This window comes from Nansenia antarctica, assembly GCF_963989245.1.
Source record: "Nansenia antarctica genome assembly, chromosome: 2".
Classification (NCBI taxonomy): Eukaryota; Metazoa; Chordata; class Actinopteri; order Argentiniformes; family Microstomatidae; genus Nansenia; species Nansenia antarctica.
In genome coordinates, this window is record NC_137675.1 from 14146464 (window position 1) to 14162203 (window position 15740).

The 15740-nt window shown below is 45.6% G+C and overlaps 3 protein-coding genes across 4 annotated transcripts; 1 reads left to right on the top strand and 2 right to left on the bottom strand.

The window, feature by feature from the left end:
• The first annotated feature begins 1131 nt into the window (after positions 1-1131).
• mettl26 (methyltransferase like 26) lies at positions 1132-5019 on the top strand. Its single transcript, XM_080524249.1, has 6 exons — positions 1132-1448; positions 1724-1886; positions 2062-2121; positions 2409-2476; positions 4245-4323; positions 4554-5019. The coding sequence occupies exons 1-6, from the start codon at positions 1255-1257 to the stop codon at positions 4608-4610; spliced, it is 621 nt and encodes a 206-aa protein (XP_080380375.1). The 5' UTR covers positions 1132-1254; the 3' UTR covers positions 4611-5019.
• Positions 5020-5857: 838 nt separating this feature from the next.
• On the bottom strand, positions 5858-7927 carry wfikkn1 (WAP, follistatin/kazal, immunoglobulin, kunitz and netrin domain containing 1; the record flags this gene model as incomplete). Its single annotated transcript, XM_080522726.1, has 2 exons — positions 5858-7396; positions 7667-7927. The coding sequence occupies 2 exons, from the start codon at positions 7925-7927 to the stop codon at positions 5858-5860; spliced, it is 1800 nt and encodes a 599-aa protein (XP_080378852.1).
• A 2188-nt stretch (positions 7928-10115) lies between these two features.
• LOC308151386 (ras-related protein Rab-40C-like) lies at positions 10116-13483 on the bottom strand. Of its 2 annotated transcripts, none has more exons than XM_080524247.1 (6): positions 13270-13483; positions 13053-13113; positions 12905-12965; positions 12616-12693; positions 11865-12030; positions 10116-11437 (listed from the first exon to the last, which is right to left on the bottom strand). In XM_080524247.1, exons 1-6 carry the CDS (start codon positions 13421-13423, stop codon positions 11136-11138), a joined length of 822 nt encoding a protein of 273 aa, XP_080380373.1. In that variant the 5' UTR covers positions 13424-13483; the 3' UTR covers positions 10116-11135. The 2 variants fall into 2 exon arrangements, with proteins under 2 accessions (XP_080380373.1, XP_080380372.1); XM_080524246.1 differs by having other exon boundaries at positions 11865-12087.
• Between the last annotated feature and the right edge of the window lie 2257 nt (positions 13484-15740).

Genomic DNA, 15740 nt, shown 5'->3' on the forward strand with positions numbered 1-15740 from the left:
ATGTCAACATTGTTAAAAATCAGTGACACACTCGCTAGTCAAGCCAAAACATTGCAATGCAATGGATTCAGTGAGTAATCCCCACTACTCTACACTAACTAGGTAGTAGTGGGGATTACTCACCGAATCCATTGCATTGCAATGTTTTGGCTTGACTAGCGAATGTGTCATTGATTTTCAACAAATCTGAAATGTATACAATTGAATACATTTTTCTCAATAAAAGTCAGAACATTTTGATTGGTTGGCGACTTGTTCCCAGTTTCACCAGCTGCTGTCACATGTTTGGTTACTTGTCATACTGTAGTTCCAGTCATCTCAACTCTCTTATTGTACTGTAAGCTTTCTGTTTTAGGAGTCACTGAATGAATTACATTTAATGCTAAGATGCCCTTGTAACTTTACCAATAATGTACAACATTGCCAGACTTTTCTTGTTTTCTGTACAGTTTCCTAATAACTAAGGTGTTGATAGAATATACCTTATTGTGTCCAACTGATATGGAATATTTTATTGTATTGTTTTGTTACTTTGTTATAGTTTTCATATGACCATGTGATTTCCAAAAGCACATTGACAATCCTCCTTTGTTGTTTATGATATTCTGTTCTGCCAAAAACCCTCTCAGTATTGTGCATTGAATGTTTTAATTTGGTATTTATAAGTTTGTGTTTGTTCAGTCTCGTGCGTTATTAACCCCCTTATTGTTTAATGTAGACTCTATTATTGTGTCCTCATACATTGGTTATACTTAATTGACATGTGGGTACTGTACAATGCTGTGTTGTTATTTGTTTATAGTCTATTGGTACTGCTGAAAAGGCGATTCCTATTTCTGTCAGGAAAATGTAGATGGTCTGCAATGGAAAAACTTGTAAATATTGTCAAATAAAAAAGCGAGCAGGGACTTTTAACGCCACAGACTGTACCTGGATGCGTTTATTTTCCCTTGAATAAAGCCCTTTATCATTGATGTGTATGTCGTTGTTGTTTTTATTCATATTCATTGCTTAGTCACTTTTTGCATCCATATCAAAACGTTGTGGTTTTGAATGGACCCCGTGAGCTGATTTTATAACGTGTGACGAAATGCGGAAGTTTATGCAACACTAAATGTGCGTATCCAGTCGAGTGCTGTTATTATCGAGGGTCCGTTGTATTGTTATTGGCGGTGTGTCCATCGGCTCGTTCCACTGGAGTGGTTCCATCAGTTGCATCTTTTAGCGCGGCGAGTGTACCCCGGTTTTGGCAAAATGCTGAACGCGGCCGCTGCCGAGAGGAACAAGGAGCCCATCCTGGCGGTGCTCCGTGACTCCGTGGACGTGGTGAGACCGCTGAGCGCGCTGGAGGTCTCCTCTGGCACCGGGCAACATGTCACACACTTCGCGCAGTCTTTACGGAACATCACCTGGCAGCCGTCGGAATTCGATCGGCAGTCTCTGGCCAGGTGAGTTTACAGTAGAAGCTTTGCTTTGATCATTCGCATTATGTGTGACATCGTGACGTGCATTAGAATGAGAAGTAGCGGACTTCTGCAGGCACATTATGTCCTGTCCGACTCCGACCGTCAAATATGCGCACTGAAAAGGTTCTCCGTTATTGATGTCATTATTTGATGGAGAGAGAGTAGCAGTAGCAAGCACGTTCGTTACAGTCACAGTGAGCCTTGTTTTGTTGACGCATGGATCGATGATTGAGAACCATCGCTTTTGTTCCCACTAGTATAGAAGCGTACGGAGCGCATCACAGCCTGGACAATGTGAAGCCCGCCATCCACCTCGACGCCTCTCTGCCCTGGGAGCACTGGGGCGGCATCCAGCCCGAGTCCCTGGATCTGGTGCTCAACGTCAACATGATCCACATCTCGCCTATAGCCTGCACAGAGGTGAACGCTACTGACACCGTACAGAATATGTATCAATCAACACTATCTCATGCGAAGGCCTACTGCCTGGTACCTTCCAGAGAAAAAAAATTGTTGCTGCGCCAAAAAACACATAATGATATGCATATGTTATGCAGAGCATGATTCGTGTCCCCCCGCTGCTTTTTTACGACAGGGTTTGTTCAAAGGAGCAGGGACAATCTTGAAGCCACAAGGAGTGCTGTTGACATATGGGGTACGTATGTGCAGGTTGCAAATATGAGTAGCCTATTGTGTTATAAGGGCAGTATTACAACTTTCTGGCCGCACACCAGTGGAGGTAGAAATCGCAGGACGCGGGCCCATTGTAATGCATAGAATGGAATGAGGGATAGTATCAAACATGTTTCTTTGATGTCGTTCCTTTCCATGCATTACAATGAGCCCGTTTTCCGATTTCTACCTGCCGCACTCACTGGTTATAAAAAAGATATGAAAAATATTGTCAGTATGTCACTCATTTGTCTTACTCCATCTCTCCAGCCCTACGCTGTCAATGGACACATCACCCCACAGAGCAACGTTGACTTTGACCGCAGTCTAAGGCAAAGGTAAGTGAATGGACTATGGAGTGTGTGTGTGTGTGTGTGTGTGTGTGTGTGTGTGTGTGTGTGTGTGTGTATCCACACGATGTCCATTTAAACTAACTCAGGAGCCTCCCCTGAAATGCCTCTCTTCTTTTCTTCACATGTTCCACAATGTAACAAAGAAAGCTTCGTAGTTATTTTTGGTCCCCCTCTACTGCAGTTGACCTCCTGACCTGACCTCCTCCACATACTCACTCTCTCTCTGTCTCTCTCACACACACACACACACACACACACACACACACACACACACACACACACACACACACACACACTGGATCAACATTGTTTGATTACCTTACCATGAAGAGACTCATAAAAGACTCATCACAATTTCTCTATAGCATAATTATGATGTATAAATATGTGTATCTTATCTTATTACTTCTATCATAACAATCATTACTTTTGTATATTAGCCTACTACTACTTCTACTGCTTCAATAAAATAATTCAATATTGAGTATATTGATAACAAATGGACACAGTCCATTCAGTCAGTGAGGGCCAGTGAGTCATGGCCCCACGTATCTGAGGTCCTCCACTGCGATTGCCCCAGGCTGTAGAAAATGATATCAGGATATGTTTTGGAGAACTATTACCATGTTAAATTCACTCATCCCACATGCAGGTAATCTGATTTGTTTCTGACAATCATTTCTCAAATGGTGCACAATTTCACCCAAATTAACAATTCATTGAAAGTGAATTATTATTTGAATTCTTATTATATGAATTATAGTTGAACTATTAACATAGTTTTGTAGATAGAGAGGTACTCACTGGAGCAATGAACTGAGGCTGGGGGGGGTCCACCATCCTCTCCTCTCTGCAGCAGGGAGCACCTGGGGAGGGCATTCGTTCAGTAGGAGGGTACCCCACCATGATAGGAGGCTGAGGGTGGTTGACTGTTCCCACCTGTCTGAGGTCCTTCACTGCTATTCCCCCAGGGGGCAGCACTGAATCAGAGATGATGATGATGGAGGAGAAGGAGACTGGAGAGAAAGTAGTCAGGATATGTTTTGGAGAACTCTTACTATGGTATAGTATAGTCTAAAGATCTTTAACAAGCAGTTATGTAAGCACTTAAGCACTCAATCTGAACATGAAATATTAAGAAGTAGGCCTACTTGAAAATAAGCCTAGGCAATGACTTTACTTTAGAAACAAATACTTTTTGAAACTCACCATTGTTGATGTAATTTGAAGGCTGTCTAGGAAGCTGTCTTCCATCCTTGGTTCAGAGGGGTCAATTTACAAACAAATCATATAGTGCAGATTCATGATGGAATTTATATATATGTCCTATATGTATATAGGGCATTATATCATTAAGTAAAATCAATTGTGTACATCCAATATGATCATCTGTTAGATTATAGAGTTAACAATAGGGAGTTTCTAGATGTAGATATAGAGATAATGTTGATACAGGATTGTCTTTTATGACTTATTGTGAGTTGAAGTTCACATTATAGGGCATTCTGTCAAATTGAGGCCTATAATAGTCCTGTAGTTATTCTTTTGTCCAGTGAGGAAAACAGAGTTGTCCTCAGGAAGTAGATCCAGTCCCCACAGAGAAATAAAAACAAGCAGTGTGAATGTGCGTGTGCGTGTGCATGTGTGTGTGCATGTGTGTGTGTAAAAGGGGGTCCTCAGGAATACTAAATGTCTGGGACAGATCTGGGACAAAATGTCTTTATTTTGTTAATTTCAAGTGATACTTTTCCAGGAATCCAGAGTGGGGATTAAGAGACATCTCGCTCCTTCGGTCTATGGCAGAGAAGAGTGGCTTGTTCATGGAGAAAATGGTGAGAACCTCCAAATATCCATAATTTATGTGCTTTGTCATAAAGTTAAAAAAACAAAAACAAAAAAACAAAAATAGACAATGATCCTGTCTGTTGTATGAACTGTGCTAAACTAAAACTCTATTAAGGGTATAATATTGAAAGACGCCATATTGATACATCATATCCATATTCACTTTAATTAATCTTACATGATGATGGCATTATAATCCCCTCTCCCCTCTGTGTAGGTGGACATGCCCGCCAACAACAAGTGTCTTCTGTTCCGGAAGGAGAGCTTGGTGTGAAGAAGACAAGGGTCATTGTGACACTTTTGCCTGAGGTTCTATTCCATCAGAAATGCACCATTGTAATGAACTATTCCCACGGGATGGCTGTTGAATGATTCACCAGTTTGTCTGAAATGAACCTGGACTGAAAACCTATCTCAACAGTGGAGGCTGGTGGAGGTTGAAGAACGGAGGACAGGCCTCATTGTCATGCATAGAATGGAATGAGTAATTGTATCAAACCATTCCTCGTTCCATGCAATGCATTACAATGAGCCCAGCCTCCTATTTCTACCTCCACCAGCCTCCACTGTATCTCAATCAATGCCAACTGCAACCAGATTACATTCCCTTAACTCACGTCTCCCCGGTCCGCACAAAGTAATTTGCACACTGGTTTTATACAGTAGTTGTGTACACTTCAAATGGTTTGATTCAATCTTATATTATGGATTAAAGTGAATATGATTAATCAAAGAGTGTTCTTTATTGCATGTGTGTGTTATTGTCTGAATTATTGTCCACTTCAGAAAAGGGTTTAAACATATTTTATTTATTCGGTCAATCATCATTTTCAAAGAAGAAGAAGAGTGCATTGCAGCAGCTGCAAATTTGGAAGAAAGGAAGTTGAAAAACAACATATTACATACAATACAACACTGGTACAACATATACACTGGTACAACACATAATAAGTGTTACAATGAATAGAAAAGAGCTTAGGCATTAACATGACACTTGAATGAATATTAACAATGTCAGTGGGTTATACAAACAAAGATATGCTTGCTTCATATTTTAGAAAAGGCCTGCTTCACACCCTTCTGACAACTCGGTGAGTCATTATTGGACAAAAGATGTTGACAGACCACGACTGTTAGCATTGTTATAGCCATGCTGTTGACCTTGTTTGGAATGTCAGTTCTTGTTTTTTAGGCAATGAGAACAAAGCGACGGAGAGAGGGATGTGTCACAAAGTAACGCCACACACTTTCTTATCCTGTATGGTATTTTCTGTTTCAGCGACATGTGCAGACAGTATATAATATCAGTGACAGCTTACCACTGTATTTCCTGTACAAGAAATACACCAATGTGGAGGTCATCACCAGACCTAATCCTGGAACCACTGCAGCATCCCGCCCAGGGGAGGCTGGGTGAGGTAGAAATTGGAGGACAGACTCATGCATGAATGGCATGTATTACAATGAGCCCGTCCTCTAATTTCTACCTCCACCAGCCTCCCTTGTCCCACACGTCTTCTACTAGTCCTGGAACCGCTGTAGCATCTCACACGTCTTCTTCTCCAGCACCTCGTTGATCTTCCTCAGCCTCCGGTCGGAGATTGGCCGTACGTAGCTGTCGGGCTGGATGACCGCCATGCCATCCTGTACCTCTCCCATGACCAGCAGGGGGCCCTCTTCCATGGTGATGTTGGGACAGGGGCAGCTCCAGTCCATCTTGGCCAGGGTCACCTCCAGGTGCCGGGTGTTGAAGAACGCCAGGCCCATCTTCTCATCCCGGAGCACCTTCTCCAGGCTGAAGCGGGCGATCCCTGAGTCCAGGTCTTCGATGAGCTCCGTCAGTCTCCCGACGATGGCGAAGTCGCTCCGGCACAGGCTCTGCACGATCTTGCCCTTGACCCGGCATGTCTTGCAGGGCCGGCTCTTGGGCTGAGGGCAGTTGGCGTCGCACTCCTTCTTGCTTCGGAAGCTGTTGGAGTTACCCTGGCAGCCGCCGTAGGCAAAGGCCTGGCACTGTTTCATGAGGGAGTTCCAGGACCAGCGGGCCTCCCAGGACTTGCAGGGCCCCTGAACGGCGGGCAGGGAGCAGACGCCCGTGCCCTCCCTCTGGCAGGAGACTTGGCACTCCTCGTAGGTCTCGAAGCGGTTGCGGCTGTCCTCGCAGCCCCCGTTGGAGAAGGCCAGACAGGAGCCCTGCTTGCTGTCGTAGTACCAGTCGACGTGCCGCTCGCCTCCGCACTCCCTCTTGTCCACCTCCACCTGGCAGTCGGCGGGGGAGAAGGGACGCCCCATGCCCAACTCCGGGTCCTCCGAGAAGTCGTCCCCGGCGCGCCGGACAACGGACAGCGGGTAGTCTGCCCTCAGGGCCCCGGCAGTGTTGCGGGCGATGCAGGTGTAGATGCCCGTGTCCCACACCTGGGCGTTGTAGATGACCAGCTGGCCGATGTTGGTGATGACCACGTTGCCGTACATCTGGTCGGGCCTCATTACCAGGCTCTCCCGGCGGTCGCCTTGCTTCTCCCAGGTGACGTCGGGCCTGGGGACCCCCATAACGTCGCAGTGGAAGCTCATCGTGCCCCCCACGTAGATGGACTGGTGGCTGGGGTTGGAGAAGAGCGTGGGGGGCATGGAGACCTCCAGGGAGGAGGCGGGGGTGGGATTGGCCGTGGTGTCCTGGGGCAGGGGGCTGGTGTCAGGCCCGGACAGGTAAAAGCGGCAGGTGACCACGGTCAGTGTCACCCCACGTACGCAGGCCTCGGCGTCCATGTAGCAGCGGTTGAAGTAAGTGAGGCCGTCGGAGGAGCAGGTGAAGTTGGGCTCTTTCTCACAGCGGTCCTGGCACTTGCAGATGGGCTGGCCCTCCCAGATGTCACAGGTGGCACCCTGCTGGCTGCAGATGAAGCCCTGGCAGGTGGCAGTGGAGCCCTGGCCCCCGCCCTCACCTCCCTTCCCTCCACCCTGACCGTCGGGCTCGGCAGGGGTACCGTCTGAGAAGCGGGCGGCCACACAGCTAAGCAGTCCACACACATTGGTGCAGCACTTCTCAAAGTTTGCACAGTCCTGCAGAAAAAACAACAGCATTTACTGAGGCAAAGATATATATTTCAATACAACAAGGGAGAATAATTATTCAATTTATTATGTGTATTATCTGCCGTACCTATTAGTAGCCTATATCTGTGTATCTGTGTATTGTATATTATCGTTATGAAAAAGTTCTAAATTAAAGTATATTTCTTCATCAAGAATAAATTGCCATCATTGTATCTGATATCTTTAAACAATGTACACTTGGTGAGATGGTGAATATAGAGTAGACCAATGCCTCACCTCGTCGACCTCACATTCCCGTTCGCAAGTGCTTTGCGCATCCACCCAGAGGTTGGCGTTCAACTTGTTTGGACAAACTCCTGGGTGTTCTACTTTGGAAGCAGCCAGACTTGCGCTCAAAGTGTGCTGGGGAAATGTGCAGAGGTAAATCAAGAACACGAGAGATGACCAACCGATGCGTCCTTTTGGAATAAGTGGTTTTGGCTGGTGCGCATTATTGTCAACTCCGAGCTCCCAAAGGCTAAAGGAAGCTCTAGTCATTGTGAATAGAATGCGTGAAAGTTAGCCATCAACGACATCCATAACTTCGTCTGTTCTTCAAAACAGGGAGACCATTCTGATGATCAAATAGAGCCATCCAGTTTGTGCGTAACCAATCTTGGGAACAAGTGTCAATTTGTTGCACGCCGTGAAGAAACCGTTCTCAAATTGCAGATGAACAATAAACCATTGTCTAACAAGAAGCTCTCCCCCCAGCTCTGGACATTAATTCAGAAATGTCATTATAACCAAATCAAAAAAACGTTATGAATCTTATCTGTATGGTTTAAAATAAAAAATGTTGAAACAAATATTCAAAATGTGAACAAATGACGCCATGAAACAATTTCAATTCAACAAAAAACTGCACCAAACCATGTCTCTCTACTGGCATGTAAGGCGAGCGGACGAAAGTGCACAAAGAGAGAAGGAGACGCAACATCGGTCTTGGCGTGACTGGGGGTGGAAAGGGCAGATCCTCTGACCGCCCCCGTGGTCGTGCAGTGTCTGAGACCTTTACTATGGAGCCGCCATGCGCTAAGCAACTGGACAAACATTGTTAAAGACATCAAAGGAACCGTGGGGCCGGTGTAGGCAAGCTGTCCCAACAACCATAAGCACGGGGCCAAACATTCCGGTGAGAAATCCAATGTTTCATGCGTCCTGACAGAATTTATAGAAGTGTTGTTCACATAAAGTGAGCCATGGCTGGAAGCCCTTCCCAATCAAATGACGTTTGTTGTTTGTCAAATCCTATACATAAGAAAGGTGAAATAGGCTCTAATTATTTTTGCTGCGTTTTCTCATAAGGCTATTAAGGCCTATAACTTTTACGCATGGTGCTTTGATGGGCTGTAGCCTAGTGAACGTAGTTGTTCAAATTAATATACAACTTTGAGGAGCGCACAGCTAGAGCTGGTTACACATTTATGAAACCCGACACTGATAAAAGAAGCAACGCAAAGAAACATGTTGTTTACGTTTGTTCAAGTCAAGTCTAGACGTCGGTCAGTTTACCACCATCACTCATTCACACAAAGCTCTGAGATGCCACGGTCAGGTGGGAAGACGTAAAGAGGCACATTTTCAATGGAGTGCGACACTCATCTTTGTCCCAGCGTGGCTCCAGGGCTCTGAGAAGCAACTCGCCTCTTCTTTTCATTGAAGGTGACCCTTCAACCTTCGGCTGACTTTTGACCGCCCGCATTCAAGCCCAGAAGAGATGTCCTTGGTTAGCCGCGGCAAAGCCAATAACACGGGAATGGCTAATCAATTCAGCACCCCCACGGTTTTATTGCACTTGAGCATGATATGGAGACTTTGCGACCGGACAGGACAAAAGGAAACAGAATATTCCCACCGCTCACACACTGACCTTGCTGAAGCTTTGAATAGATGTCACATCCCCAAATGCGCATGAAAGTAAAAGTTATCATGCGGTTTACATAAATATGAATACCATACCAATGAACTAAAACTTTTAAAAACACAAAATATACAAATCGGTTGTTTCTAATCAAGATTTATTTTTTCTGGAAAAAAAACATTGCTTTCCATGGCAACTATTTAGCCAAAGAAGTTTCAAAACCGTTCATTTTTCAACCAGCAGCATATACCACAAAAGGTAGTGCCCTGTTCAATATACCCAGAACATAGTACTTTTCTACTTTTCCTTTTATTCACTTGATAAAAGGGTGTATAAACAGTATAAACATCATGCATCTGTTTCCACCTCCTGTTGGAGCTCTGATGCATGAACACAGGGAATGTTTCAGTGTAAATACATTCTTATAATCTGTCCCTTTAAAAAATATACTGTATCATCAGATACCACAACACACCAGAATATTCATTACATTCATAAAACAAAATGGGGATAAATAAACATAAAATTGTGTTATATTGGCTGTATGGAATTTGATATATAGGGAGAACTGGAAGCTGACCAAAGTTCCAAACGTAGCATGTCATTAAGTTATGTTAAGTCATGTGATTTAGGTAGAAGACATCATAGACATCATCATCACCATACACTCAGAAGAAAACCCAACTGATACCGCAGATTAACCAAAACAAAACTATTATTTCAAAACCTTTAGTCTGGATCAGAATGATATCCTGCACCCCATCAATCTGGCTGATTTCCCCTATACTACAAAAAATCTGCCAGATAGATCTGATGCTGGAATCATTCTAATTCAGAATCATTCTAGAATCATTCTAATTCAGATGAAAACATGTTTAAATAGTGAGCCCAGTAAAAAGCCATCCAGATACTTAAGAACCATAGAGCCAGACTGGAGGACAAAGGGCAGAGGCTTAGCAAACATACTTGGATTTGCACATGATTTCACGATCAGCTCAGTGTGTCTCTTCCTTCAGCAGTCAACTGTGAGCTAACAGAGACAGAGAGCACTCTTAACGGCATATTACTTCATTCTGAAATGAGAACCAGCGCTATTTTATATTAGCCGCGGAAATTGGTCCTATTGTTTGTTTATTTTGTATCTCATATGGGAGCTTAGACTGGTGTTAAGAGTTCTGGGGGCAAAGAAGACAATGAGGATGGAAATGGATGAGCATGAAAAGAAAAACAGTCTGTTCATCCTAGGGATTGCCCCCCCCCAAAAAAACGACATTGGCTGATGTTGGCTTCGATATTGCTTGTTGTTGCGCTCAATCTTCAGGGGAAATTGTTGTGATCTGAAGAATGTAACCTCTAAATCAGACTCAGAGATTTATCAACTGGGGTCAAAATGACTAGAGAAAAGGATCACACAATCCCAACACACACACAACTTCCAAAATATTCAAGACAGAGCACATGAAAGCATGTATTTACAATAAGTATTTTCTTCTTAAATATCAATATACACAGTCTGTAAAAAAAAAAAAAAAAGAGAGAAGCTGTCTAAAAGAGTCTTGACACTAATTTGTAGTGTTGACAGGTGAGAGCTTGATTAGGCCTGTTGGTCATGGTGGCCCCTGCGGGTACAAGGGTCATCTCATAGGGGGCGCTAGAGGCTCTAACAGAGAATACGTTCCCAGCACCATCAAACTCCCAGCTTGTGCTGCTGTTTGGGGGGGGGCGACTCCACACTCGCCCCACGATCTGTGGACTCTGTGGACCCCCCCGGACCGCGGTGTAGAGAGAGGAGAGAGAGCTGTTACTGGACCCAACGGTGGGGGCCCTCTCCCACCCACATCACTAGGAGATCTTACAGTTGCTTTTGCTGGAGGAGCTCTTGGGGGGACTCTGGGGGGGCCGGAAGGACTTGGAGCGTTTGAGGCTGTTGCCCTTACTGCTGCTGCCGCTGCCGCTGCCTGACGCGGAGGCGCTGTTGGCTACGGAGTAGGAGCGTCCGTGCATCATGACGGCGTTCATGCCGTTGGCCATGGAGAAAGACTTGAGGTGGCTCTTGATGGCCACGGGCAGCGGGAGCTTGTCGATGAGGTGCACGGGCGTGCAGGAGACGATGGCGCGGCAACACAGGTCCTGCAGGCTGAACACTGGAGGGAGGACAGGAGCCGGTGCGGGAGATGTTGTTAAGAGCATTATTGTTGGAATGGTGGATATTGAAGGAAGGACCGACGGGAGGGGGGGGGGGGACCCTACCTAAAACATCTCGTCTTACATGGAACTCAATTGAAAATGTTGCTAATGGCAACCCAAGGATATCTGATACCTGGAACCTCTGCTTCCTGCCTAAGACAACATCTCACAGAAACACTGGTGTAACACCAGGGGAGGCCGGTAGAGGTCGAAATCGGGGCGGGCGGGCGGGCTCATTGTAATGTATGGAACGGAATGAGGAATGGGATCAAAACGCCACCATTTCCTCACTCCATTCCACGCGTTAAAAATGAACCTGCCCCTCTGGTTTCTGCCTCCAACAGCCTCCCCTGACCTATAGCACCTAGCCCTTGTCGGTCTCACCTCGGTTGGGTTTCCAGAACTTCTCCATGCCGTGCCTCATCAGTACGATGCGGGAGAGCTCCGTGAACGACTCGATGACGTTGAAGTTGCAGAGGGGGCTGACCTCAAAGAAGGTCATGCCGTTCTTCTCGGCGTACGCCCGCGCCTGCTCGGTGGGCACCTGCCGCTTGAACGCCAGGTGGAGGCGGTTGCCCACAAGGATCCTGGGCACGCCAGGGGCATGCTGGGGGAAGAGGAGGAGGAGGAGGGGAAGACGATGAGGAGCGTTAGAGCAGTGGGAGTGGGACAATGCGGAATGTGGGACACTGCGGGATGGGTGTATGGGTTAAATTTGATTCCTGTGGATTAAAACTTTATTTACTACTCCTTTTTCCTTTTTCACTGTTCTATCCATACAATCTCACAAACAGGCACATGCGAATACATACACACACACACACACACACGCGCACACGCACGCAGACATGCACGCAGACACACACAGGCAGGCACACACACAAAAACACCCTTTCAATCCAGGAAACGGATAAGGCCTCTTGCTCAGGGCAGGAAGGAAACAGGAAATGGAGACCCTAAGATTTGAGCCTGTCTGGTAATCCTACCAAAAAGCCACAATGGTGAATTTCAGCATGTACTGCAAGCTGCTAGTAAGCCGTCAAGATTAATCATTCAGCCGCACCATTCAGAGTTGGCAACTATTCGTATGATTAGCCCATTCACCCTCACCTTGAACAAGGAGAGAGAAGCTTACCTCGTCAATCTCTCTGATCCAGCGGTCAATGCCATCGAAAGACCAGCTGTTAGTTATGTCATAAACCAGCAAGATTCCCTGTGGGTTGGGAAACAAACAAGAATATGAATCATCATTCAGTCGTGTGTGGTTTCCAAACTCTTCTCGTCCCAGAATATACAAACGGTACAGGACCAGAGAGAGTTGACACTTGACAGATCTGTCAGATCAGTTTCAACACAATGCAAGCAAGGTTTGAAAACACCCGCAAAAACGGTAGAGTTGTATGTCCACTGCCCACACTCCTCACCTGTGCCCCACGTGAATATGACCTGAAGATGGTACAGAACCGACCCTGACCCGAGGTGTCCCTGTTGAGCACAAAATCAGCTTCTGTAAGATGTCTGTTCGTGTCCTGCATGATTTATGTTCACGTGTATCTTTGTATACATACGTACCACAACTCTAACTTGACTCTTCTCCCATCTAGAAGGATAGTGGTGGTCTTGCAGTCGATCCCTGGGGGGGACCCACACACACGATTTAAGATGAGACATACACAATATCAATCCCTCATGGTCGTATATCAGGGAATTGTCATTCTATCCGTCTTAAACAACGATCAATCCTTCTACGATTGAAGAGGTCCTTTATTTCCCGCAGTCACTGACTCACCGCTGCTGTAGGCATAGGGTGACTCCACGGTTCCGTCTTGTAAGCTGTCCAGAATCTCCATCTTTCCGACATCACTGTCCCCGACGAGCAGGAACTTCAGGAGATAGTCGTAACTCTTGACAGGGCTGCCTGGCGTCCCCATGATCCCACGCATCGGAACCGATGTGAGGTAGAGCTCAGTTTGGACAATATGAATTCAGTTTGGACAATATGAATTCAGTTTGGACAATATGAATTCTTTACCAGCATCACAGTGAGGCAGCCGCACTGTCCTACGAATGTGCCGATAGGACACGGCAGCATTTACACGTTTCACGAATGTAGCTGTCCGGAATCCAGTGTGCTAAACGTTGTGTCGTTAGCTAAGCTACCCTATTAGCCAACCAAAGCTAATTGGTCAAAACAACGACTTGATGGACCTTTCCGCCTTCAGAACAGAACTATATCACCTGTATGACACAAAATGAGTTGATGAACAATTCAATCCAACACGAGAGAATTCTTCATTTACAAGCACCGCGAAATCAGGAACAATTTCGTTGGCTTCCAAAGTGGCGAAAACGGCAGCGACCCCGTTTGTTTTCCGCCTTTTGAGAGCGTCAACACTGTGCGACACTGTCCAGTTCGTTACACATTTCACAATAAAAGCCCCATGGCCTTTTGCAACATGACATTACATTAACGGGGGCACTGTGGGGTGTTCCATCAACGTCGCTAAAGGAACATCTAGGCTTATTTCGTTAAGTCTAGCGAGACTCTTAAAAAGATCCAGGCATATCTTGATAGATAGCCTAGATTTTCCTTTAGCGACGTTGATGGAATACCCCCCTGGTTGGTCGTTGTACTAAACTGTAATTTGTGCATTGCTTTTTTTTCTTCTAAAATATCAGATATGCTATACACTGCAAACTGTGTGATTTTTTGTATTGGATGTGGATTTCACGGGAGAACGTTTATTTACTATGCATTTCAGTCTCCAGTCCTCACTTGTTCTCTGTTTTTACTGTTTTAAACTCCCATGGCTGTTGTACTTGTTTTCCTCTTATATTTTTTAGTCTCGTTCTCTTTGTATTCGTATTCCTGTAAAACGTGTTGTGTTGCATACATGTATGAAATGTAGTCTATAAATCATGTTTGATTTGATTGGAACGTTATCACCTGGTCAATTATCAGTGGCTCCCAATGATTGGTATTATCTGCAGGTGTGGTAATTGCCCTGTTAGAGTTGCCCTATATGAATGCCAGGTATAAAATCCACAAGCAAATGTCTGCTGATTCAAGTATTCAGTATCTGGAACTTTTTAGCTTGAGGCCCAACATGTTGGTTAGGTTGGCCTTGGTATTTTTGTTCATGGCTTACTCTGCTCACTGTTTACCTCATAGTGAGGAGTTTAAGAGTGGGCCTGAGGATATGTGGGATGAGATGGAGAGATTTATGTTTGAAGATGACAATGAGTCATATGTACCTGAGCATAAGAAAGGTGCTTTGGACAGCACCCAACGCCAACGCCAACAATACTCAAGCCAACAATACTCAACCCAACAGTACCCGCCCACGGAGGCCAGGAGGGTACCTGAATCCATACAAATCCAAGCCAACATGGATCAAACACCCCTTCTCAAACCTGAGAGAGGCGCCAGGCCATTGCCCGACTCTATTAGGGAAATCCTTCTTGTAACAGCACCTCCAACTACTCCTGCTCCGACCACGACCAGCCCCAGGTTAATGGAGGTCCTGTGCCATCTTGACAGGATGTACGTGAGGGTCAGAAGAGACATGTTCAACAGCAACATTGCCTATAGGCGCCTGACCCTGGGCTCCTGCCCTGTCAATGAAGCCACATCCCTGCACTACTACATGCTGTATTACCTAGAAGGCTGTGGCATCAGAATGGAGGTTAGTCATTTTGTTGTGTGTAGAAGATTGATTTAATAGGAAGGCAGGGTGCCCAGCCAGGTGTGCTTCTGCGACAGCTAGGCGGTGAACATTTGATCAACTAATAGTCTTAATGTTCTCATTTAGAGAAGTATCAGGTGTGTAATTCCTCGTACACTGGTCACGGTAGAATTGTCCACCCCAGATGACGGTTTCTTCTATTCCAGAGCAACGCGGATTCTGTTATGTATACCAACGTCCTCCGTTACGACCCTCGTTCATCAGGCCCAATTATGAGGGAGATGCCATTCACTGTTCCTGTTGAGTGTCGCTTTAACCGGTAAGGAATTCCAGTTTCTCATATGAGTTGACATTAGGTGGCCCGGTCTGGAAATGACCCTTACCTTCTAGATCTAATCAACACTTGAAGCACTAATGTAGCTCTCTAAGAATAGGATGGTTGTAATATAGTCATATTTAAACCAAGGCCATGTAGAGCTGTTGATGTGTTGCTAGGAGGGGAGGCTGGTGGAGGTACAATGAGCCCGTCCTCGGGTGTTTGTTTCCCCTGGTTGCTACCTATCCAGTCCTTTCA